Here is a 24,829-nt window from a genome sequence, read left to right as displayed (position 1 = left end):
CGGAGTGCAATATCTTTATTTCCTGGGTCTTCTTAGAATTAGTAAATCTTCCAGCCAGAGGCTCAAAGATGCACAAGCAAACATGTAATTTATGCAAAATGTTTTTCAGTGAACTGTTTGTAATGTGCAAGGAGAAAATAAAAATAATAAAAATAAGGATATTCAAATAATTTCAAACCTACATCTGGCAGAGAATACGGTTGGTGGCACATGGTAGAAAAAAAAGAAAAAGAAAAAAAAGAATGTCAGGCCCAGTAGTGAAATGACGCATAAAAGAAAGCACAAGAACAAACAGAATGCCTTGTCACAGTTAAGATTTATTCATTCAACGTTTCACATTACAAATATTTAAAAATTATGCATATTGTTATAAATAGTTGGCTGCAAACAATTAAATAACATTAGATTTTTCTTTTTCTTATTTCACTAGCACTTACAGACCAACTCCTAGAATATGGACATTTGTATAACATAACTTAATTACAAAGGAAAATACAAAAATAGGAACTTATAAAGTGAAATGACAATACAAATTAAGGTGATATCTTAAGTAAAAAAATGCTATTAATAAATACAACAACCTTCCCATACACAGTTAAAAACTATTGAAATTTTGCCATTAAGTAACATCATTAACAGACATATTTAAATATTTCTTTTCCTTCAGAAAATGTGAACCATATATTGTGGAGCACAATATAGCAATTAGTAAAAACTAGACACTTTAACATATTAAAAGCTTCACCTCAAAAATATAACAAAAATCTGATCAAAATTATAAAAATTAATTATACATTCCAATTAAAAATATACCAATAAACAGCTAAATACATTATTGACCTAATAATTACAATGCAATCACAGTAGCTTGAAATAAAATAAGCAAATGAGCACAAAAACCTTTAATGTTTTAAAAATAACTTCAATTATTTTATATTAGTACAAATAGTTTTGATTTCTGTTCTTTTTTACAAACACCAGCATGAAAAGGATTACAATAACAGTAGAAAATGACTGTGAAAAACATATTAACATCTTCTTTTAAATGTCAGCAATTAAAAATGGCATTAAAGAATTACATTGCAAAGAGTCCTTATCTGGAAAAAAGTTCAAAAAAAGTATTGCACATAACAACTCGAAGTTAACTTGCAACATTTACCACATTCAAGTCTTAAAGTTCCCCTTCCTCCAAATAGGTTTCTGATTTTACCTCAGACAGACAGTAGGGATGAAGTTCTCAAGTCTTTTCAACAGTGTCTGATAAATTGCTCGTTCTGCACGGCTATTTTTTTTTTGTTTGTTTTTAACTCTGAAAGTTCTTTCTTTGCCTAAAATGTTAGCTTTTTTTTTTCTCAGCGTCCTGAATGTACTGGATTATGGGGGAAGGCATAAGAGTGTAATATACAAGAGGGTGCAGGGTGTCCTTAACAAATTAAAAGTTTAGAAACATCTGGTGCACAACCACAACAATTAATTTTCATATTTAATTCATGTACTTATTTTTGTCTTCATGCATGCTAAGGATTACAATAGGAGCTATTTGGCAGTTCAAGAATATATATATATATTTTTTTTAATGGTAAAATATCTAAACATCAAACATCCATTCTTGTGATACGAGAGTCAGCCAAATTTAGCATTCTTCTTAGATTATAGTTTATATTCCAGCTATGGAGAGGAAACCAAAATGACAAGTATTTCCAACTAGGTTAACCATTTTGAATATTAACATTAATTTAATGACAACTTGTTCTTGCCATGCGGATTAAATTTTTTTAAATATATATTGTCATTAAAATCTAGTGTACAAGATCCAAGACCTTAAGCGATATACTTTGATCTTTCTTCTGCAGATCTGAAGTCGCATCAACTCAAGTGTGCGCTTAGTTGTAAAGATTCCTCAGCACTGAAATGTATAAAAAGCATAATTGAAAATAATATATATTAAAATCACTTGACTTTTTTTTTTTCCTCTTAAAAGAAAATTTCCATATATGCAGATCTCTCAGTAACAAAAGTACAAAAGCTACCTTTCACAATGCGAAAAATTGAGGTATTGCAAAAAGGAGTTTTCCCATCTGTGAAAAATGTGCCTAAAATGACTGTTGAATAAACAAAAGTATTTAGAAAAGTAGTGCATAATAAATGTTCATATGTGCATGACAAAATAATTTAGCTAGAAAACACTGTACCAAAAATCATTAGGCCATGTAGAAAATAATCTTTATCATCTCATTAACAGCAAATTCTTCAAAAAGTGTTTTAACTTCTAAAATGTAGAACCATAACACCCACAAGCTTAAGTGGTGGTGCTGCATGGGTGCGCTGGAACATCATCAAGCCAACGTGTGGATACGTTTCTCACTAGTGTATGAAGTTTACAATTCACCACTATGTCCCTGACATTTTGTGCTAGCATTAGAAGGTGGTAAAAGTCTAGAATCGTGACTGGAACGGGATTTTATATTCCAAGTACAGCATTTCTGTTCTAAATCCCAGCAGCTAGCAATCTCTCAAAATGATACCCGACTGCTGAACTACATACGTCTCCTTTTTTTGACCTTTGGAAAAGAAGCAGGTGGACTTGCGGAAAAGCCAGCATGCACGTATGCTCGTTGTTTTGTTTAGTTTTTTCACTAGTGTTACTCTGAAATTGGACTGCATGCTCGTCAATTCAAGGCCAATCTTTGGTTCGTTGGAGTTCGTCTGGTCTCATATATCAAAGGGAGTGAGGGGCAAAAAATAATAAACTGAAATGAGACCCACTTGAAGTAGTAAAACAAGAGTGAGCCATCTTGCTCACTAATGCACAGCCATCTTTGGTTCCCTAACATCTAAAAATAAAAAAAATTAAAATAAAAAAAATCTATGCTGCAAGTCAAAGTGGATAAAGTAGAGTGGTAAATGTGAACTACCTTCAGTTATGCTTCAAAACTTCAGCTGAGTGGATACTGCAGACCAGGAGGTATATGGGGTATTTTTATTAAATATCTTTAGCACTTTTTGCCATTTAACCTGCATTAGGTTAAAGTGTCAAAAACGGGCTAAAGATCTGGAAGTTAGCATATATCGTTGGACAAAATAAAAATTGCCACCCTTAAAGTAAGCTGAACAAAGCTATTTTTAGTTCTGCAGGGCACCATGGAATTAAAATTCCTTGCTGTTAAACCAGCTCGTATGCAGACCTCTACATCCTCAACGCCATACATTTCCCCGGCTAGGATGCTCTGTTTGGCTGCTAATCTTTTTTTTTTTTTTTTTAATTCAGGAAGTGACAATACAGATTTTCCAACTGTCTTTTCTGCTGCCGATTCCCTTTTCTGTGGTCAGCATGAAATAAGGGAGGAAAGGCGAGCCTGATTTCTACATTTTGCTCAACAAACTAGCAGCTAAGCTTGAGGTAAAAGTTTTCCTGCAAAAATTAAGATCAAGCCCAGGCATCTGATGTGGAATTAATTGTTTTGCATTGCTGATTTGAATAATTTATTTATATATTTTATATATATATATATATATATATATATATATATATATATATATATATATATATATATATATATATATATATATATATGTTATTTTGCCGTTCTTTAAAAACCAATTAAGCTTTGGTTAAACACTGGGCTCTTACACTGCATCTGCACTCTATTCAGAAAAGAAATAAGTGCACTCTTTGCAACACCTTTTCACGTCTGCTCTGTAGCCTTTTGAATCAAATTAAAATAAAATGTAATACTTCTAATTGAGCCACAACAGGTACTGAATAACAAATTACCAATACTCAATATTTCTGGTGTCTGGTGTACAATTCTTCTTGGTGCCTGTGCACCAACAAAAATGAAATCTAATGGCATTACATAAATAGTACAGATGCATGAAACATTGTATCTTTTTTTTTTTCCTGAACATTTTTTTGGATTGACATCCACTAAAAATTATAAGTAATGGGTTTTTTTTTCAGATTAAATTAAAAAGGAAACAGCAACAGAAAGTGCATTTATTAGACAATGATTTTGCGACTCCTACCCTTCTCTCCCTCGTCTCTCTCACTCCCTGCCTGTGTAACCTTAGTTCCAGCGGAAGGAGATGTGGCGAGGTCGGTCACCACCCTCCTTCACCAGTGGTTTGTGGAACTCTCGGCCAGCACGTGAGTGGATGGCCGCCCAGCAGTATTCACAGTAATACTGGAGGCATGTGACATTGGCGCAGAAGAATGGAGCGAACTTGCCTCCGCACCGTGTGCCCTGGCACTCATCACACAGCTGGTCATCCAAGACATATGGCTTCACTTCCACCTGCCGAGAGAGCATGAGAGTGCAAGTCAAGAATTACGCAAATCAAATTAGTGAAATAAATGCAATTATCATCATAATAGTGGCATAATATAATTTCTTTCCAACTTTTTGCCAGCCTAAGTTTCACTCTCATAAATGAATAAATACTTTGAGGGTACAGACTAACATTTTCAGATAAGTAAAAACAGCACTGCGTGAATACATTATTAGTTAAAATTATATATATATATATATATATATACACACACACACACACACACACACACACACACACACACATTATACAAAATTATAATATATATATATATATATATATATATATATATATATATATATATATATATATATATATAAATACATTTTGAAGGGAACCTGCTGGTAGAACTGACCCGTTTATCGATCTCCCCATGCTGCAGCTGTACAAAACGAGCACTGATAGCAGCAATGTAGCTCTGCTGATTAGAAAACGCAACCCTCCCTGCTCCCTTAGGGTACTTTAACTCAGGGTCTGTGTCAATCCCTGCGTAACACACGCCACCATACAGCCTGTCCATGATCATAGCAAGCTCCACTATAATCACAAACAAAAAACAAACACAAACATGTTTAGGTAAAGAATCAGAAAGGTTTATAAAGGACAATTAATATACAAAATTTAGGGATGAATTACATAAATACATGTGAAAATTAAGTACAGTTAAAACAGGGAAATCACTCTGTTATCCGCAATACCTGCACGTAGAGGGCGTGGTACTCCACCAACAAAAATGGTCTTCCTAGGATCGAGCGGCTGAGACCCATCCATCACAAAGTCGCTATCATTCAGATTCCAAGGCCGTATCTGAACCTGGTGGTAGAGAAGGTCAGCTCCATTAAATGACATAGCTTAACGAAACCCAAATGACATCACTTATAACCAAGTGTTCTAGGAAGAAAACTTGAAATATACTGTTTCAAATAACAATCACTAATTAAATCAGAAATGGTTTAGGATTTCTTTAGTGTAAAGCTCCTTTCTGTGCCTCCAGAGCACAACAGAACTGTAGCTAACATTTTATGTTAATTGATGTGCTGTTGACAACACAGTATCGTCTGCTATGCATAGTAAGGGCATGACTGCTATCTGCAAACACTAAAAACTTACGACCACGATTGGGACCGACAGACCGGTCGTAACACGATTTGGTCATAAGTAGAGTAGGCTATATGTACAGTAATGTGAAATTATGCTGGAAGCTGGTACGCACTGTCATTCGCCGCGGCTATCGATTGTGGTCATAAAGTCGAATGGTCGTAAGTTGCATAGGTCGTAAGTCGACAACTATCTGTTCTTTGTGCCATCACTTTTTTGCAGATGTGCATGCTTTGATGCCTAATAAAATTGTATGTTGCAGGTTGTAAGGATGACTGTAAGGGTAAAAGTCTTTGTGCTAATATAGAGCAATAATGCATGTTTTTTTTTTTTAATTCTGATGTACATATATTGTTTATGAAATCAGTGCAAGAAAGCAGAAGAATAAGCTCTTAACATCCCACAGCCTGATTTTAAAAAACAAAACAAAGAACCCAAAGAAAAAGGAATGATTTGTTGAATTTTCCTTTAAAAAGAACATTTATCAATGAGTAGTTACAATTTGCTAGGGAGCATAAAAACTGGACTCTGGAGCAATGCAAAAAGGTCCTGTGGTCAGATGAGTCCAGATTTACCCTGTTTCAGAGTGATGGGTAAATAAGGGCTACCCATCAAAAGAGAGCTAAATAACATGACGCACCCATCATGCCTAGTGCCTACTGTGCATGCCTGAGGGGCAGTGTTATGATCTGGAGTTGCGTCAGTTGGCCAGCGACATTTTACCAGGTTTCCATAATTTTTTTTTTTTTTTCCGCCATTACATGGGCATATTTCAAGATAACAATGCCAGAACTCAAATTGTAAAAGAACATGATGAAAAGGAACATGATGGTGGTTCATTTTCACACATGGATTGGCCACCTTAGAGTCCAGACCTTAAGCCCGTTCAGAATCTTTGGGATGTGCTAGTGAAGACTTTATAGAAGAAGAATACACAGAATAATCATGGCAAAATGAATGAAAAAAATGTGACATGGCATAAGCTTATCAAAACAATATCATGGCTAATGCATGCCACAATCAAAGCAAAAGCGGAACAACAAAGTACTGCAGGCAGTGTGTGACTTTTTTTTTTTTTTAACCAGGCAGTGTATATGGTTCTCGCCTGATCCCGCATGATGCACACACTGAAATTATTCATTTATCTTCAATACTGGCTTTATCTTAGCCACGGTCATGTGCTCACCCATCATAGTGGTAGACAAATAGAGCTGTGTTTCAAGAAAGGTGAAATGCATATTGCTTTAAAAAAGGATGCGATTTCACATATAAAATAACTTACAGGTTTGTCTTTAATGGTGGGGCTGGACACACATAGGTAAAGCTTGCCATCTTCTTCAATGCAAGCATCAATCAAAGCTTGGACAGAACTCTCATCTTGGAACAGAAGGAATGCATAACCTTTAAAGGAATACAAAAGACATTATCATTGGGAAAGCCATGTATTTATTACATATTAATCAGTAAATACATGTAATACATTCTTCAAGCATGGTACGTATTCACTGGACTGAAAATCATAATTTTTTTTTTTTAAAAAGCCATACAATTATGTATGTTGATAATCACTGTTGAAGTGAGAACTCCATCAGGCTACAACAACTGAACCAAAAGAAAACAAACAAACCAAAAAATAATGATAATCTTTACATACCTTTTGGTGGGAAGTAAGACTTGCTCTCAGCCTTATGAGGCCAATCCACAAACAGATGTCCAAAACGACGGAAACTAGCAGTAATCTCATCTAGAAAAGGTCATCCCAAATATAAAAAAAACATTCCCAACAACTTATGTTTTTTTTATTTTTCTGTTAGTCAAATATGCCAATACCTTCATCTATATCTGGGGGAAGACCACCTACAAAAACCTTGCGTGAGTAACGTTCTACTCGCTCTCCATTCTGATGAGGGAAGCAGTGGGGAGAGCCCAGACCAGGAAGGCTTTGCTCTGCCCTCTCCTCGTCTGGAAAGCCATCTTCCATGGGGAACAAGGATGAGTGACCTGTAAAAGAACCACAAAGATAAGTACCTGTCTGGCTGTTCTAAATGAGGTCTAGGTAAAAGCCAAGTAGCAGTAATACACATGAAAGACATACCGTTAGGCCCTATAACTACTTACAGCTAGGCAATATAAATTGTGCATTTAAATAATTTTTTTTTACATCAGCTATAAACAGCAAAACAAGTTATTTTAATCTCAAATGTTTAAAATGACTATATCTATTTCGTTAAGCCACTATGCCGGCTGCTTCTGGGCTTAAAATACAACTGCTCCTTCCATGACAGAATGCAGGCCTCAAATGTCAGAGTGCGCATATGTACTCCTGCCACATGCACAGTGACTAGTTCCAGATCCACCACCACCCTGACCAGAATAAAGCAATTGTTCAAGATGAATGAATGAGTGAATATGCACATTTGCTATTTCAAAAAGAACTAAAAGCCCAAATTCTATTTATTTTTCCACTTAAAATTTGGGAAATGAGGTACAAGTTATGCAAGGAGTCATACAGTCACAAATGGAGATATTGTCCATGCCTAGAATTCTTCCCAAAACACATCATGCATTCATTGCCACTTGGATCATCACAAACATTCTCACTGCTCAATCACAGATTTTTCCTTTTTTTTTTATTATTATTTTTTTATCATTTTGAATGGTTAAAAGATTGTTCTTTACCTCGTCGCCTTCCATAATTCCTTGCTGCATGTAAAATAAGATCAGATGAAAAGGTAATGTAGGAAGATGTATTTTTTGTTCTCTACATTACCTACACTTCAGGTTGAAATGGGGCAAATAATTATGAATAGCAACGTACATAGCCAAAATCTTTTTGCGATGGCACCTCTCCTCTTATTGATTCACAGTAATAAACATCCTTGGGCATATTCAACAGCTCGAATACAAACTGGTTTCATTCACACATATTAGGTATGTGCTAATTGGAGCCCAAGTGAGTAGTGAGTACTGCCTAAATGATTACTGAAAGATCCATATGTTTTTCCCACATGCACAAAACATTATTTCTCTTTTATTATTACAAAATCTTATTTGCTTCAAAATAACTCAAAATACTGAAATCGGTCACTGATCAAGTAAAATCACACCATTAAAAAAAAATCAACGGCACACAAGTATTTGTGTTTTATGCAAGTTTAGACCTGTCTATAGAACCTTCTACATTAACGGAGAAGAAACAATTACAAAATTATTAGTTAAAATGTCTTACTTTCTCTTGACATAAATTGGTAGTTTTCAGCTACCCCTCCGTCATGGGTCAATAGTAGTTAATTATAAGTATTTGCATCAGCACATGTCTTCAATCTATGCAAATAAGCTTTAGCTGAGGGAGCATGGGCCAACACCCCCACTCTTTTAGAAAAAATAACTTGCTCTAAAACACACGGATAGTGCTTCCTAGGCACAAACATACTGTTAAATCTGCTGACTCTGTCAACAATGAGCTTGCTGGGCCAGTCAGTCCATCTGCTTATACAGGGTTAAACTGCTAGCACAGTAAAGCAATAAAATCATTTACGCACCATTTATAGGCAAAGGGTTGTCTCCTCCGGGATGAGTGAATCCAAGGCGACCTATGGAAAAATGGGGTATTAACCATTTAGTCCATCTCTGAAAAACAGTACAGAACATCTGTGTCCTCTAACCACTTAAGGTTTGTGAATTTACTTTGTGGAAAAGTACTATAAGCATATGGCTGTCTGCTGTGAAAATGGTGGTTAATACTGTTTTAACGTGTAAAATATTTGTCATCAAACATTAAAAAATGGCTTATTTAGGCAAATTAATGCAGAGAGAAATATTAAGAGAAGTTGTCTATTTTTGGAAGTACTGACTTTTCTTTACAACACACAATGTCTTTCTGAAAACTACCATTAACAGCTTTTTGCTGCACACTATAAACTGTCACGCCAAACATTGAAGTTATTTAACTTAAGGCTATTTCTATAAATTAGGGACAAAAAATTGGATGGCAACCTTTAAAAACCTTTTAAAAAAGTCCAGTGTATTTGGTAAGCTTTTATTGGATCTTGAAATTCTGAGGTTGTTCCCTGTCATTTTAGAGCTAAATATATATATATATATAAATGAGTAGACTAATAATCACAATACTGCTGACTGCTTTTCCTCTATACATACACATGGGAATATATATATGGTATTGAAACAATCAAAGCCACTTGAGTGCTAGTTTAAAACAGAGAATGCTATTGAAGGCCAAAAACTTCAGATTAAAAATCTGAGTGGATTTTATTGCCATGCTATTTATTGCGTTGAAATGTGTTGTGGGGACAGAGCTACAGTGCAGCTTCTACAACAAAATATAAGTTCAATATAAAGGAAGAGACATTTAAATGCAATGTACAATCAGGACGCCATGTGCAAAAGTTACAAATCTTTTGTACAAAAAAAAAAAGTGTATGTAATTGTTATGAATAATAAACAGAAAAACAGTATGTATATTGCACATATTTACATGTTGCATGTCAAGGTATTCATATATACACTGCACACGTTTGACTGGTGTGAGTTTCATAAGGTTGCATTGGGTGGTGGGGACATTTCATTCCTTTTATTGAAATGGTAAACAATCTTACAATTTCTTCCCCATTAAAATAAATAAATGGCCATCTTCATTCAAAGAGCAAACTGTTTATTAATGCCATTACAGTGAAATTCCTTTTAGAATTCTCCCATGTACCCAATTCTCTTCCAGAAAGGCATTACAGGAGCAGTGAGGCAGCGAGGCAAGTGCCAATGCTGGAGAGAGAACAATGTTTTGTTGCTGCAGAGAGAACAGAAACCCCTTTCTACTGGCAGGGGACAATACTGGCAATGCCAGAAGCCGTTCAAAGCTTTTAACACCAGAGTTTCTCTCTGCCTCATCCCATCGCGTGTATTTTCCAACACCAGTGAGTGCATACAGAGGGCTACAGTGGGTACAATTATGTTTTAATTACTGGAGCTCCTATTATAAAGGCATTTATTTAATTCCAAAACTTGATGGGACACTGCTGGAAGTAATTCAAAAGCTGAATCAATTAGTAAAAGACAAGCAATTCAAGGCAGAAAAACTGAAATACATGGGGCCTCATTAACCAGCTTAAAACAATTTCTGATTCTGCATCTAAAAACCAGCAGTATGCATGAGAAAATTGGCATTTATCGCATGTGTATGCACAGTGGTGCACAGTGAATTTTGATCAATTCTATGCTTAAAAAATTACTCGTGCATGGGCACACACACATTTTCAATTTGCCAACACAAAACTGTTGTGTTGAAAAATTGTGACAAAATCCCTCATTATTTTTGTCTCTTTCACAGCAGCATATAAAAGAAATATACTGTAAACTCATCAGAACTTATTTCACGATGGGTTCTGCATACCCATGGTATTAAAAATACGCATACCCTCATGCTCAAGAACAACCTGCGTATAAAAAATACACATAAAGCCCTGAACAGAATCAGAGTAAATTAGTGTCCACTTAATAGTGACTAGCCAAAAGCTCTGCATAAAGCATTTTGATTGCATTAGTAAAGATTGAAAAATGTAAAAACAAAGTCAATTAAATGCTATGCATCTTTTATCATAAAACACATGACAAAAAGTAAAATTTCAGAAAAACAGCAAGGTTAAAGGCAGTCAGACAAAAGGATTTTTCACACAAAATAAACAAAAATAAAAAAGCACGAGTTTTGGAAACCTGTCTGTGCTTATATGATTTCTGTTGCAACTGGAGTTAGCGAGCTACCCCTTAACCCAGACTCAACGCGTTACAACGGCTTGTATCTAAACAGTAGCCGACCAAGTAAGTCATTGTTCACTGTCTTCCTCCTTCCTTTCACAACTATTTCTCTCGGGAGTTTATCTTTTGTCATCGTCGTGCGTTTAAGAAAAACTAATTTTCTCCCGATGCCGTGCAGCTCAGAACACAGGTGAGGTGCGTTTTTTTCGTTTCCGTTTGGAAATTTAATTGGTCTAATGTTATGGAGCTCCGTTTTTTGGCTTGAAGTTTGTGAAACCGGGAAAAACCCAGGAAAATTCATAAATAAGCCGCTTCGTTGTTTAAGCCGCGGGGTTCAAAACGTGGGAAAAAAGTAGCGGCTTATAGTCCGAAAAATACGGTACTTTCTCAAGACCGAACAAGCAATCAGTACTATTACAATGCGTAATATAAAGTTCATCTATTGGCCCAGAGCAAGCACTGTGGATTTCCTTGTTGTTTTCCACCACAATAAGACATGTAGTTTCATGTACACACAGATAACTGATGTGAATCTGTGTCCACATGATGTATCTAATGTCTAAAATCATGAAAATACTTTAATATCTCCAATTAGGGTGAAAGGGGCAAAAAGTGTCCGGTAAATTCCAGGCAACTTTCCATGGGAAATTTATCTGGGGAATTTTGGAACTATTCCAAGTTGGAAACTTACCGGGAATTTATGAGAATTATAAACATTTTTAGAAAATGTATCTATTTAACTGTATAATATACAAACATAAGTATGAACATTTGTTTAGTCACAAGCTAACATGCATGCAAACTAATACAGATTATTTAAAATGACATTTATGACTTTGATTTCATTGTTGGTATAAATTTGTTTGACAAGCTTACACAGTGTGTCCATAGAAAAAAAAAAGTGTTCAAGTGTTTATCTGTTTTTCTTTTTATCTATGGACACCCATGGAGCCTTGACATTACAACAAATGTGTTTTCTTTTACCTTTCAGAGTGTCCTGCTCTGCCCTCATGATGTCAATTAGAGAGTTCTCCAGGGAGTGCATGCTGAAGCCATCAAATGATCGAGTGCGTTCCTGTCAGGAAAAGAAAGAAGGAAATGATGATCATTAATGGACAAGTAAAAAAAAAAAACAATTAAAAAGGCATTCTCATTTCCTGTTATTCTGCTTATAGCAGCTCATAAGCCACTTGTGGATAAAAATCAGTCTTAACCAATCTTCATTCATTCCATTTACACTCAACATCCACTTTTAGGAACACCTGTACACCCCGCTCAGTTTGCAGCAGCACAATGCATAAAATCATGCAGATCACAAGCTTTAATTAATGTTCCTCAAAAAGGACAGAAAAAGAGCAATGCCTCGGACTTTAACTGTGACATGAATGGTATCAGATGGGGTGGTATATCTATTTAAACTGCTGAACACTTGGGATTATAACCCAAAACGGTCTCTAGAGTTCAAACAGAATTTCAGTTATCTTGTGCAGTCTTACTTAAAAAAAAAAGAGGAAAATAACTGAACTAATAAGCAAATGTAAAATGGGCATCTAAAAACAATCTAAATACAAATCCATATTTTATGTGATTTAATGTAATTTGTATTTCATTGCAGGCAATATGAACACAAAATATTTCATGTTTTGTTTGGTCAACTTTATGTCATTTGTAAATATACATCCTTTCCTGTCATTCAGACCTGCAACACATTCCAAACAAAGTTGGGACAGGAGCAATTTGGGGGTAGTAATGAGGTAAATTGGTTAAATAATGATGTGATTTGAAACAGGTGATGTCAACAGGTGATTGTTATCATAATTTGGTACAAAAACAGCATCCAAGAAAGGTCTAGTCCTTTAGGAGCAAAGATGGGCAGAAGATCGCGTTTGCCAACAAATGTGAGAAAATGATTGAAATGTTTAACAACAATGTCCCTCAAAGAAAGATAGGAAGAGATTTGGATATTTCACCTTTAACAGTGCATAACATAATTAAAAGATTCAAGGAATCTGGAGGACAAGGGTGCAAGCCTAAGCTATATAAAATTAATATAAATGAAAAATAAGTGCATTGCTACTTTCCAAAATCTGTTAACTCTCTAAATATTTTTGCATTTAAAATTGTTCAGTAATTATTAAGGACACCTGTGCCAATCCATCAGATGCAAGTTAGCCTGGTGTTAGGTGGTGTCTGTTTGATTGTGTAAATTAGTTAAAAAAAAAAAAAAAAAAAAGACATTGCCATGGTATACCCAGAAGTAAAAAAAAAAACCTGGTTTTACAAAACACTGCTGATAGCAGGTTTATTCTGACATTCAGGGACAATTTCAGAATTTTTTTCCATTCAGTATTTATGATCATGATCAGTTTTACATTAAATGTTGAAATCACATATACAGATTTCTTTCTATTAAAAGTCATGCCGAACAATTGATGCGCAATAAATTGCTCAAAACTAAACTGTAAAAGGTGTAAAATGTTCTGCATAGTGCCAAGGACACAAAATGTTCTTACTTGTAGTTTGCATTGTAAACTGCTGAAACAAAAAGAGCTGTTGGAACAACATGCCCAGCCTAGCTTAGCACAACTTCACTGCAGGCTGTACTCATGCTCAGACACAGATACAATATTTGCACAGATCTCTTCCCAAACACAATTGAACTACGAAAAAATGCAAAAATATAAATATTTGCTGCAGATCATCATGAAATTAATGCTCACTGCAGTTTTCTGAGAGGGCCATGACATGAAAAATTCTACACATGGACAAATTCAGTGTAATTTATTTTGAAATAAAAGAAGTGCTAATAGGCACTTCACCTTGCGCTGCTGGGTGCTATTTTGGGTTGTCTGTTGTCTCAACAAGGTGAAACTATAATTAGACTACACAGGTCCAACTGCCTTCTGATGCAGCCAAGTATAATACAGAGCCTTTTTCCTTTCAGCAAAGTTTAATTTATATTTGATAATTCACAATTAGGCCTTGATGAAAGACTTTAATTCAATTTAATTCATTTTTATTTGTATTGCTCTTTTAACAATGGACATTGTCTCAAAGCAAGAAAGTAAGAAAGAATGGACAAGATTGTTCTTTATAATTGTAAGTTTGTCCCTAATGAGCGAGCTGGTGGCGACTGTGGCAAAGAAAAAAACTTCCTTAGATGGCATAATGAAGAAACCTTGAGAGAAACCAAACTCAAGAGAGAACACGTCCTCATCTGGGTTGAACCGAATGTCCATTTATTACAGCTAAATGATGTTGAGGTAAGACATTCACACCTTTACAAAAAGTCCAATGATGACAATATTTAAAATATCAGAAATCCCATTCATTCAGAATATCATAGCTAAACTAATACAGGAGAAAAACAAAGCCCTAACATTGGTTGTTTGTCTATTAGAGGTATTTCAAAATGTTCCACATCAAATGCCCCTAAAGTTTATTAATCCTGTGTCCAAGCATGGGTGCAAAGGCAGGAGGTGAAATATTTTTCCAAGGCGGGTGTGTGTGGGTATTTGAGTTGTAATTTAAACTGTAGCACCAGTCAGAGCGACAGATTTACATAGCGGTAACCTTCACAATTGTGCTACTGTGAAGAAAATATATGATGCGTTGGTTCTGAAGAATGTAATTCTGAATAATAACAACAATAATGTAATACTGAGCTGATGTCTTGGCAATTATTGGCGTATAAGTAAGGGTTTTCTTTTCAGTGTCCACATCAGGCACTAGTCTAATGTGACACCATAAGGAACTAGGATGGAACAACCTGCATCCTACCTCTACATTCATGAAGTAATATACATATGGAAAAAACAACATTACTGCCAATTGTGAATGTGTACATGGAAAATAAGTTTCCAGTTGATTGTCATAATTTACATGAGTATCTGCCACGCATGAGGTGAAAGTCACTCTATTCAATTAGATCTTTTCTCTTGATAAACTTTATTTTACTTTATATTAATGCATTTTACTGTGCATTTGTCCACTGTTCAGCTCCTCAATAAAGTTTAATCTAATAATCCAGCCACAATGGTAAAACACATTAACGGGGTCTGACTGACCACATTTGAACTTTCAAGCTCGCTGTGGTATAAGGTGAAATACTAAAAGGCTACAACTAAAAATAGGCCTTTGAGCTACACAGCCAAACCAAGACCCATGATGGGCACATACCCAAACCCATGCAATCACAGAAGACTTTAGCACAGATTATAGAGCGTTAAGAGGATGCCTGAGGTTTAGAAAGTAAAAGACTTGGCTGGCCATTGTGCACAGTACTTGAATTCTAACACAGCCTTAATAGAGCACAGCCACCAACAGAGTGAAAACAGCCTCTGGCATGTGGCAAACAAAGAGGGATAATTTAGGGAGAGAACCTGACCTACATCCACAGAAGGTGTGCTTTGAACTATGGTATGACAAAACAAACAAATAAATTTTTTATGAAAACACATTTCCAGATCATTTTTATTTTGCACTAACAAACATTTATAATGGTAATAAACCTTTTTCTATGAACAGAGATTTAGTGCAGTAGATTTGGTGTTAATATAATACTTTAAACAATGCTACCAAACTAGTATACCGTTTTCTATTCAAAATGTAAGCATCTGTAATGCAATTTCATTTGATCAGATTAGATCGTCTGCAGCACTTTATGCTCTTCCTGGATGTGATCCCTCCATAATCCGCTCATCTTTTCCCACTCTTTCGCTCACAAAGTCTTGTGGCGAAAGCAAAATGGCCACCAATGCCGTTGGGCTAAACATTTATGCTCTCACAGAGTTATTAGATAGATCAAAATTTTATTTAGCCTTTCAAAGAATAATCTGGATTAAACAATTTATTCATTTTATGAGCAAGATGTTTCTATAAACTGTGGTGTGTAACATTAATTTTTGCCGTGTGTGATTAATATTACAGCATTAAAAATACGAAAACAAATAAACTGTATTCAAAACAGCATCCTACTTCTTATATAATCCTACACACATTTACTGGAATACTGGCTTCCACAGCCTAAAACGTTGCCTGTCAATCATCTTTTGGTTCTATTTCCAGCTACTTAAACATTAAGGTTGCTCACTTCAGATAGATTCACTTCATGGTTGATTTCTGCAGTTATAATTACTATTAACTGGGTTATTTCAGGGCATGTACATTCACCACCCATTTCAAAAGGAACGCCTGTTCAACTGCTGATTCATGCAATTACCAGTCAATCATGCAGCAGCAGTGCAATGCATAAGATATGCAGCTTCAGGTCAAAATCTTCAGGTAATGTTTGCATCAAATATCACTCTGGGAGAAAAATCACTGACTAGACATGTCATTTTTGCTGGTGCCAAATGAGCTCATTTGAGTAGGTCAAGTTTTATAATTATTGCAGAAAACCATGGCAAAATTCCACATGTTGAACCTGAGGAGGATGAGCTCAGGTGGTGTAGGGAGAATTTTTTTTTTTGGCATATATTTGGCCCCTAATATCTGTCAAACGTTGTTTGAATGCCACAGGCTCTCAGTGTGTTGATGCTGACCAAATGCATCCCTTTAATTACTTATAAATAATGGTTTCTTCTCACATGCACCTTGTCACAGAGCACAAGTCATCACAAACCAGTTCCATCAACATGACAATGAGTTCAGTGTACTTCAGTGGCCTTACCAGTATACAATTCTAAATACAAAAGATCACATTTGGGATGTGGCAGAACAGGAGATTAGCTAAATGAATGTACAGTTGACAAAACCGCAGCCATTATGTAATGCAGCCATGTCATGAACCAGAATCTTAGAGCTGTTTTAAACCCTTGTGGAATCCATGCCATTAATTCTGAGAAAAAAGATGTTCTGAGAAAAGGCTTTTCTAAGAGCAAAGGGGGTCCACCCAATATATATGTATGCACACCCACAGTCCCTCTGAGAGCATTGGAACAGCAAGTTCAATTATTTTGTTTCTGCTATATTTCAAAGATGTGTGTTTGAGATCGGAAGAATTTCAGCTTTCATTTTATTTTTTTTATTACCTACAATTGAAAGTATAGACCACTATAATAAATAAATAACATTTAGTTGCATGTCATCAACCCAACTGGTCACCTGAAGTTTATTTTTGTTTGGACTTCTCATTCTGCTGCTACCATCATAAGCTACATCATTAAAGGTCTGTGAGCCTTTTCCACAAGCAGGCATGCAATCAAAACCACCCACCTCATCCACTCTACTCTACTACTTTTACTCATGAGCAAATCCTATCTTTCTCCAAGCTTTGGCCTAATCTTGGTTCTAGAACTTTTGTGGCTCATCAGTCTGACCTTCTAAATATTACATCTTATAACTTTTATCGGTCAAAGTTGACCTATGATTTGGTCCATCTTGCCCTATATAAAGGAAAAAAGTTAAAAATGGCATTTTGAAAACTTTTAAAAATAAGGACCAGCTTCATGGTTTTAAATAGAGTTACAATAAATTGTATTGCTTCTCATTGCACTACAAGTTTCTCTGAAATAAAATGTGAAATCCTGTAATTAAGATTGCATTAGTTGTCTTGTTACAGAGTAAGGATTTCTATTAAATAATTTTTAGATCATAATAGAAGCATGGCAACTTTAATAATAATGTAATGTTTGGCTAAATGCAACATTTATTTTCGACCAATCAAGTCAAAATCAATTTCAATCAAGTTAGATTTTTGGCCATACGTAGGAAAATGTTTAGGCTCCTTTACCTCATAGCATTCATCTCGATATGATCTCTGATCAATTTTTCCTTTTTTTCCTCAGTTGCAAAACGATCCCCATTCTTGTCCTCACATTTTTTTCTTTTTAACAAATGCACATTCAAAGAGCAAGTATAGACAGACAGATGTTATCCGTCATTCGTGTGTTTCAATCACTTGAAAAAATCGGTGGGTCTGAAGAAAGGATGTTTTAAATGTTTAACACATCTTGATGGGAACAGCAGGAATAATGACCCACTCTCTATTTTGATCCTTAACTTAAATGTCTTTAGTGTATACTCACCCAGGCACCATTTCAATACTATATGTAAATATAAGCTAGATATGTTTTCTGTCTGCCTCTCTACACTAGCTTCTATCAACTCTACATTCTAGCATTTTGAGGACTGACTGAACTTATGGCCCATTAAAGAGGAGTTGCTTATGACGATGACACGAAGCTCTCGAATTCACGACAATGAATTACCTAACTGTGTGGAACGCACCATGCAAATAGCTGGTGACTGCCTTAACAAATGTTTGCATACTCAAGTCAAGCCTACACCCAACTGAGAGGACTGTGAAAAGACCTGTGCAACAAATTATTCACTCTCAAGTGCTGCACCCTTGGTACAATAGACAAATTATATGTTTTCAAAACAAGCACAGATAAAAACTTTTCACCAGATATAGTCCAGAGATTTATTAAACATTAATCTCTAGTAAAATAATATACCATTCTAAAATAATTTTCCCTTGCCCTGTTTGTCAGTTTGTGCTGTGAGGCAAATGCACATGTACAGAATGTGTGCAGAAATCATGATGATTGTTCTCCACTGCAATTAAGGTTGCATCCCCCTTTTTGTCAGTTTCTTGCAGAAATTAGCTCCAAATTTTACCAGCCCCGGCATGTGTGTCTATGTGATGGGAAATGACATTTGAACTCATACTGACTTGCAAATAATCTCATTGCCTGTATGAATACAAAGTCTATAAATACATTTGCACGCACCATTATTTTGAGGAAGATACATTTAAAACTAGATATTGATGCACACATATACATGAATAACACTGTAGTATTTATCCACCTAATTTTTTTTCATGTAATTTGTAGCTTTTTATGTGTACGTATACAGACTAATATATAAGTATTAGTGTATATATATATATATATATATATATATATATATATATATATATATATATATATATTATATATATATATATAAATAAAAGGACACAAGTACATACATTTCAGTGGAAGGATGCAGTTATAGCTCTGTTCATTCTCTAAAATGGTTTCTAATGTAGCACATTATGTTGACACCCTTAAAGACAAGTGACCAAAGAGCTGTGAGCTGTGGTACACAAAGGATATTATTTGAGTATGGCTAACAGCTTTATTTCCTCTTGATATCTTGAACTGCATGGTGCTTGCATATTGGCTAGCAGAAGCTGTGACAACTTGCTTTTAATTTTAAAAGATCAGTCACCCATACAAACAAATTACTCTACCTAGAAACTATTGTTCTACAGAAAGTGGAATGTGGCTCAGCTGATGTGTGCTGTGCAGCAGGTGGAAGGTTTAAAACGAGTAGGATGTTATTGTTACAAAATTGAGGTGCATCCCACCAGTGCACTGAGTTTAAACACAAAACACCAAATAAAAATGTATATTATTAAGCCAATAGATCTTGCCCATTATAGATCTTTTATCAATAATTAAATAAATACCAAAAGAAGGATGGTAACCTCCATATACTGTAAGCAGCTGATTGTACACACTTATATTTTAAATACATATATAAAATATTATAATAAATATTATAATAATAATCAACTTCAGCTCCAGTGTCCGGGTGAGTAATTTGCCCAATGCTGTTAAGCACTGCACTCACACAGGACCCCCACCCTTTAAAAAAATAATGAAAGTAAATTTTAAAAAACCCATACGCGCGCATGCGTAAACAATTCCAGTGTTTACACAACAAATTTAGTATACATGGAAAAAAAAAATCCTGTAAATTCAGAATAGCTTTTTTCCCTTTTACAGGTGCTGCGATTCCATTGCTAAATAATGCTTTTATTCTCCAAGATGCAGACAAAACTTCTTGTTTTTGCCTAGTTTGCACTTCCAATTCTGTAAACCTAGCCTTTTATGGGGTTTTGCGGGCATCAGCAAACACAGATCAGCTGTGCCGTGCACATGCTCAATAATTTATAGGTGATTGCAATTTATCACCATACACAAGCTTATACAATTACAATCAGCATTTCTGACATTTTTGTCAATTTTTAGCTAAATCTAGTTCAGTTTTACATATGCAACATATACAAACTAATCAAAAACTGTTGAATTTGACCCAGTGTGAAATCTGATTAAACATTATATAAGATTGGATTAAAATTTGTTTCCTCCGGTCAATGATAATTTAACATTTGGTGAGTTTGTAAAAACTGTTCAGTAAGAAACCCTAGGCTGTCTATCTATCTACTGTCAGCTCTAATGAAACTGGAACTGTTGAAAAGCGCAAAGAAAGTCATGTTAAGACCAGCGACCCTACAGAGTAGTTTTGTTTACATTTTAAACTGAAGCAAAGTTAAGAACGGATAATAGTTTACAAATTAATGATCTGCACAATAAGACCACTTGTGATTGCAGTCACCTGCAGTATTACAGTGATGTCAATTTAGCTGGCATGTGTTCAAAATGTAACCTAAAATCTAAAACTTTTGATAACATACGTTTGTTACAAAATATATGTAATAAACCATTATAAAACATGCTGCTTGTCTATAAAGCCTTCTTGGACATCATCTGGTCTGCCTGGACTATAAAGAAGAGGGTGTAAACAAATAGGCACAGAGAAATGTGAGCTTATAGGAGTCACATTCAGTGTGACGTTACAGTATTACTGAAAGAGAGTCAACCTAGACACTGCTGATTTATACTACAGGATCAGATTGTATGCGTCAGTCTTTCAGACTCCGAAACTACCGTGAACCTTGGACTCACCGTTCATTCCCCCTGTTTTAGCAGGCTAAATTTTAAAAGTGACCCAATCCGCATTTTAAAAAATCAGCTATTTAATTCCAGGGAATTTAGCTTTCGTTGCAACATGCACACACTCCTAACAGTGCAACAAGTAAAGTGAGATGAAAAATAAAAATAAGGAGTGTAGGAGTGAGTCGCAAACGTGTCCAACTTCAGCCCACCCAACATTATACATTTATTATCCCGTCCACCTGTCAAAAGCTATTTAAAAAATAAAACATTTTATCATTAGTGCGCTGTATTAAATGGAAAACAAACTATGACAATTACCTAAGGGGTGCATTTATACAGGGAGTAGGAATATAATGATAAAACCTGTAGGTAAGAAAGTAAAGAACTACCAAATTATTGAATGAACTCTCAAGTGATCAGATTATTAAGGCTTTTACCACAGCACACAGACACCAACCTGAACTGAACGTACAGGCCTTAGAACTGAGGGGTGACAACAGTGCCCGCTGTGCCTTAATCAATATCAAAGCAAAGCTAAATAACAAATACTGTCTCCAAATTACATGAAGACTTATTCAATTATCATATTGTCACAGCATATTTTTCAATGTTTTTTTTTTGCCTATACATACCTGGAAGGGAAAAACATTGTCGCTACGGCCAACGGTCTCATCCATCCAGGTCTTGGGGGTGAATGTGGTGCCAGAGCGGGTGTACTTCTGTGAGGCTGAGTGATTGTTTGGGAAAGTCTTCTTGAGTGGTGAGACAGAGCTAAGTGGAGTCACGGCACCATTCAAGCCACGACGGAAGTCAGCACCCCGAGACCCTCCCCAGCCAGTGCCGGAGCCATATGCACCACCGCCTGGACTCCAGGAGGCTGAAGAAGGCGAGGGTGAGGGGCTTGGATATGCACCCCAGGGAGAGGGTGGTTTGCTCAGGCCACTGGAGAGATGAGGAAGTTGTCCAAACGTGGCACCACGATGGGGGAAGGGCGGAGGGTTATGAGGGCTGGCTGGGGAACGACGGTGCTGCTGGTGTTGGAAATGCGGGTGGGGCGGAGGAGCATGGTGCTGAGAGACGGCACCGATCTGGGGAGAGAAGCTGCCGCCAAAGCCTGGGCCTACGTGGTGTGAGAAGTTTTGGAATAGTAGTGGGCCATTGCTGGCCGGGGTAAAGAAACCCACATCCTCATTGACAATGGCTGATGGGGTTGGAGCGATGGCAGCAGACCAGTTATTAAAGCTGGTCAAGGAGGATGAGGAAGTACTGGACTGGACAGCTGTGCCCAGACCAGACGGTTCCTGATAGTCAAAGGGTGACAGGACAGGGGACTCAAGGCGAAGCTTCTCTTTACTATTAGTGCCCTCGGATGTGCCGTTCTCAGATTTGCTCTCTTCCGAGCGCGCTTTCTCAAGCTCAGAGATGATGCCGCCCTCTTGGTGACCTGGAGAGAGCTGCTGCTGCTTCTCTTGCGTGTCTTGCAGCTCCTGCTGCTGGCCTTTGGGTTTGTCTGCACCCAGATCATCTTGCATGTTGTTATGGGTTGTGGCCGCTGGAAACAGCCAGGGCGACCCGCCGGTGCTGCCATTTCCAGCTGCGGTGCTGTTGATGAAAGCCGCAGGGCTCGGCGTTACGTTCTGATGATGGTGAGGAGGAGCTTGCAAGTGGGGGTGAATACGTACTGGGAAAGCAGACTTGTTGCCAGTGTTGTTTTGTACCAAGACTCCAAACCCGTAATCCCCCATTTATGTTTTCCAGTAGACACTGCCACCCGGTATTCTTATCCTACAAGAAATCAGAATGGATCAGGTCATTTCCACAACAGCTGGGACTATTTCAACCAATGACATAATTCATATACAATACTGACACACTTGCAAAAATACTAAAACTGTTAGGGTTTTTCTTTCAAATTATTTTCACGATTAGACTTTTGTTAAATGTGCAGGTTGCTTGTCGCCTCGTTGCGCTAATTATAGGCTCGTGACGTCTCTGCTGCTCCTGCTAGCACCCGGCTAACTGCTTCGACCCGGCAGCTAGACACGACTAGCCTGCTAATAGGCTAGCCCAACTGAAAAAGGCCACACCATGAAACCAAGCTGTAAATACCCAAAACTCATTATTATTTGACTTTTTGCTGCTATAGTTCAAAAGAACCATATTATAGTAGCTAGAGCGTCGAGGCTCCTGAGATTTTCCTTCTCTTTACACAGAGAGAGAGCGACGCTGGTTAAAAATGATGACGTCTTCTAATTTCACAGGCATTTTACAGCAAGATTTTTATGACGAATGCAGTAAAACAGGCCCGCTTAGCGATAAAAATGAAAAAATAGTATATGGAAGAGTGACAATGCGTTGCTAAAGGTAAAATTAGATTCACTTTTCACCTTCCTGGCTACCCTTGGTCCTAGGCGATGACTGTAGGAAGATCCGCTCCAATGCGACAGCGGAGGACTGGTCTCTGTTTGTTAAATGCACTTGATTTCTGTCAGTGGTGAGTAAAACAGGTCTTTTTTGTGTCTTCCCCGAGTTTGGCTTAGTAACCGCTTCCGAGATTTTTCTTCTCTTCCTCGTCTTGACGTGTCCTGTCTTCTCAATGACACAGCCCTTCTCTTCTTCTCCTCTCGTCGCTAGCAGGCTGCTAACCTCAGGCTTTAAACCCAGTACTGTTACGTCATTGAATTAACGATAATTTTAAATAGCCTAGTTTCGGTTTTACTCGTGAGCTGCACTGAAATCAGTCGATGGTTTCATTGTTTGAAGGCTTTCTCTAATTTCGGGCCAGCAGTCTCTCTGTGTATGTGTCTCTCTTTCCCCTTTCCTGCTCCGCCGCTGCTGTCCGTCTCACTCCACACAAATCTGCCGTAGCCAAAATGACAAGGAGACTGGTCGCGAGACACTTCCGGTACGAACCCCGCCCCGTCATGTAAAACTCCTCCCACAATCGGCACGAGCCGCTCGGTTTTCGCGATCCTACATTCCGATTCGCCAGCGCCAACTGTAGCCACGCCCATTTTTCTACTTTCGTGACGATTCATAAAGATCTCTCTGCCCTTTAAGGTAATTTGAGTACTGCGATCCCACCCTTCCTCGTTCAGTCTCCGCCTGAGAAGGTCACGACGCGATCCTTTTTATCACTTGAAAAAGGGAATAAATATAATAAGCCTATATGATTATAAAACGATGATGAAGACGATAATGGCAAAAGTTTGTGGACACCTAAACGTCATGCATGTGTTGCCACAAAGTACAAAGCGCACAAATTGATAGAATGTCCCTGTGCAAAAGCAAGCTTTATGGATAGTCAAGGTTCTGGTCAAAGAAGACGCGTGGCCTGCACAGGGCCCTGACCTCAATCCAAATGCAAACAGCACCATAGCCTCTTTACCCGACATCAGTACCTGACCTCGCTAATGCTTCAATGATCACAAACCCCCACAGACACGCTCTAAAATCTAGTCAAAAGCCTTCCCAGATCATATTGGCACAGGGGTGGGAGGGTGCATTTGGAATGGGATTTTCAACAAGCACATATGGATCTTAAGGTCAGGTGTTCTTAAATTTTTGGCTATATAGTATTATAATGCGAGATAAAATTCGATGATGCACAATTGTCTACTATGATCAAAAAAATATGTCAAGCTGCTACAGTATTTAGGCCATTTATACAGTCTTAACTGTGCATACAAAAATAATTGAAAAACTTACTTGTTTGATAGTATTTTATTGTATTTCTTCTCATTTCAGTTTATGTTAATTAGCTGTTTGAAAAAGGAATTTCTTTTTCAAATAATATCAATCATATCTCGCACATCTTTGCCTTCATAATTATGCACTCTGAATGATTTGACTTTGCAAATGTTTCTGTCCCCTGATATGTCCCCGGTGTGTGTGTTTGT

At 36.8% G+C, this 24,829-nt stretch overlaps 1 protein-coding gene across 4 annotated transcripts; it reads right to left on the bottom strand.

Annotated features, from left to right (window-relative positions):
- Window positions 1-297: 297 nt before the first annotated feature.
- Window positions 298-23,844, bottom strand: cpeb4b (cytoplasmic polyadenylation element binding protein 4b). Of its 4 annotated transcripts, XM_046867536.1 has the most exons (12): window positions 23,318-23,844; window positions 21,563-22,715; window positions 12,181-12,271; window positions 8,970-9,020; window positions 8,107-8,130; window positions 7,258-7,428; window positions 7,082-7,171; window positions 6,710-6,828; window positions 5,028-5,142; window positions 4,685-4,866; window positions 4,027-4,295; window positions 298-1,906 (listed from the first exon to the last, which is right to left on the bottom strand). In XM_046867536.1, exons 2-11 carry the CDS (start codon window positions 22,673-22,675, stop codon window positions 4,068-4,070), a joined length of 2,184 nt encoding a protein of 727 aa, XP_046723492.1. In that variant the 5' UTR covers window positions 22,676-22,715; window positions 23,318-23,844; the 3' UTR covers window positions 298-1,906; window positions 4,027-4,067. The 4 variants fall into 4 exon arrangements, with proteins under 4 accessions (XP_046723492.1, XP_046723491.1, XP_046723493.1 ...); XM_046867535.1 differs by lacking the exon at window positions 298-1,906 and having other exon boundaries at window positions 3,968-4,295; XM_046867537.1 differs by lacking the exons at window positions 298-1,906; window positions 8,107-8,130 and having other exon boundaries at window positions 3,968-4,295; window positions 23,318-23,843.
- Between the last annotated feature and the right edge of the window lie 985 nt (window positions 23,845-24,829).

The sequence above is a fragment of the Silurus meridionalis genome, chromosome 15 (genome assembly GCF_014805685.1).
Source record: "Silurus meridionalis isolate SWU-2019-XX chromosome 15, ASM1480568v1, whole genome shotgun sequence".
Lineage (NCBI taxonomy): Eukaryota > Metazoa > Chordata > Actinopteri > Siluriformes > Siluridae > Silurus > Silurus meridionalis.
This window is presented reverse-complemented; position numbering and strand designations above follow the sequence as displayed.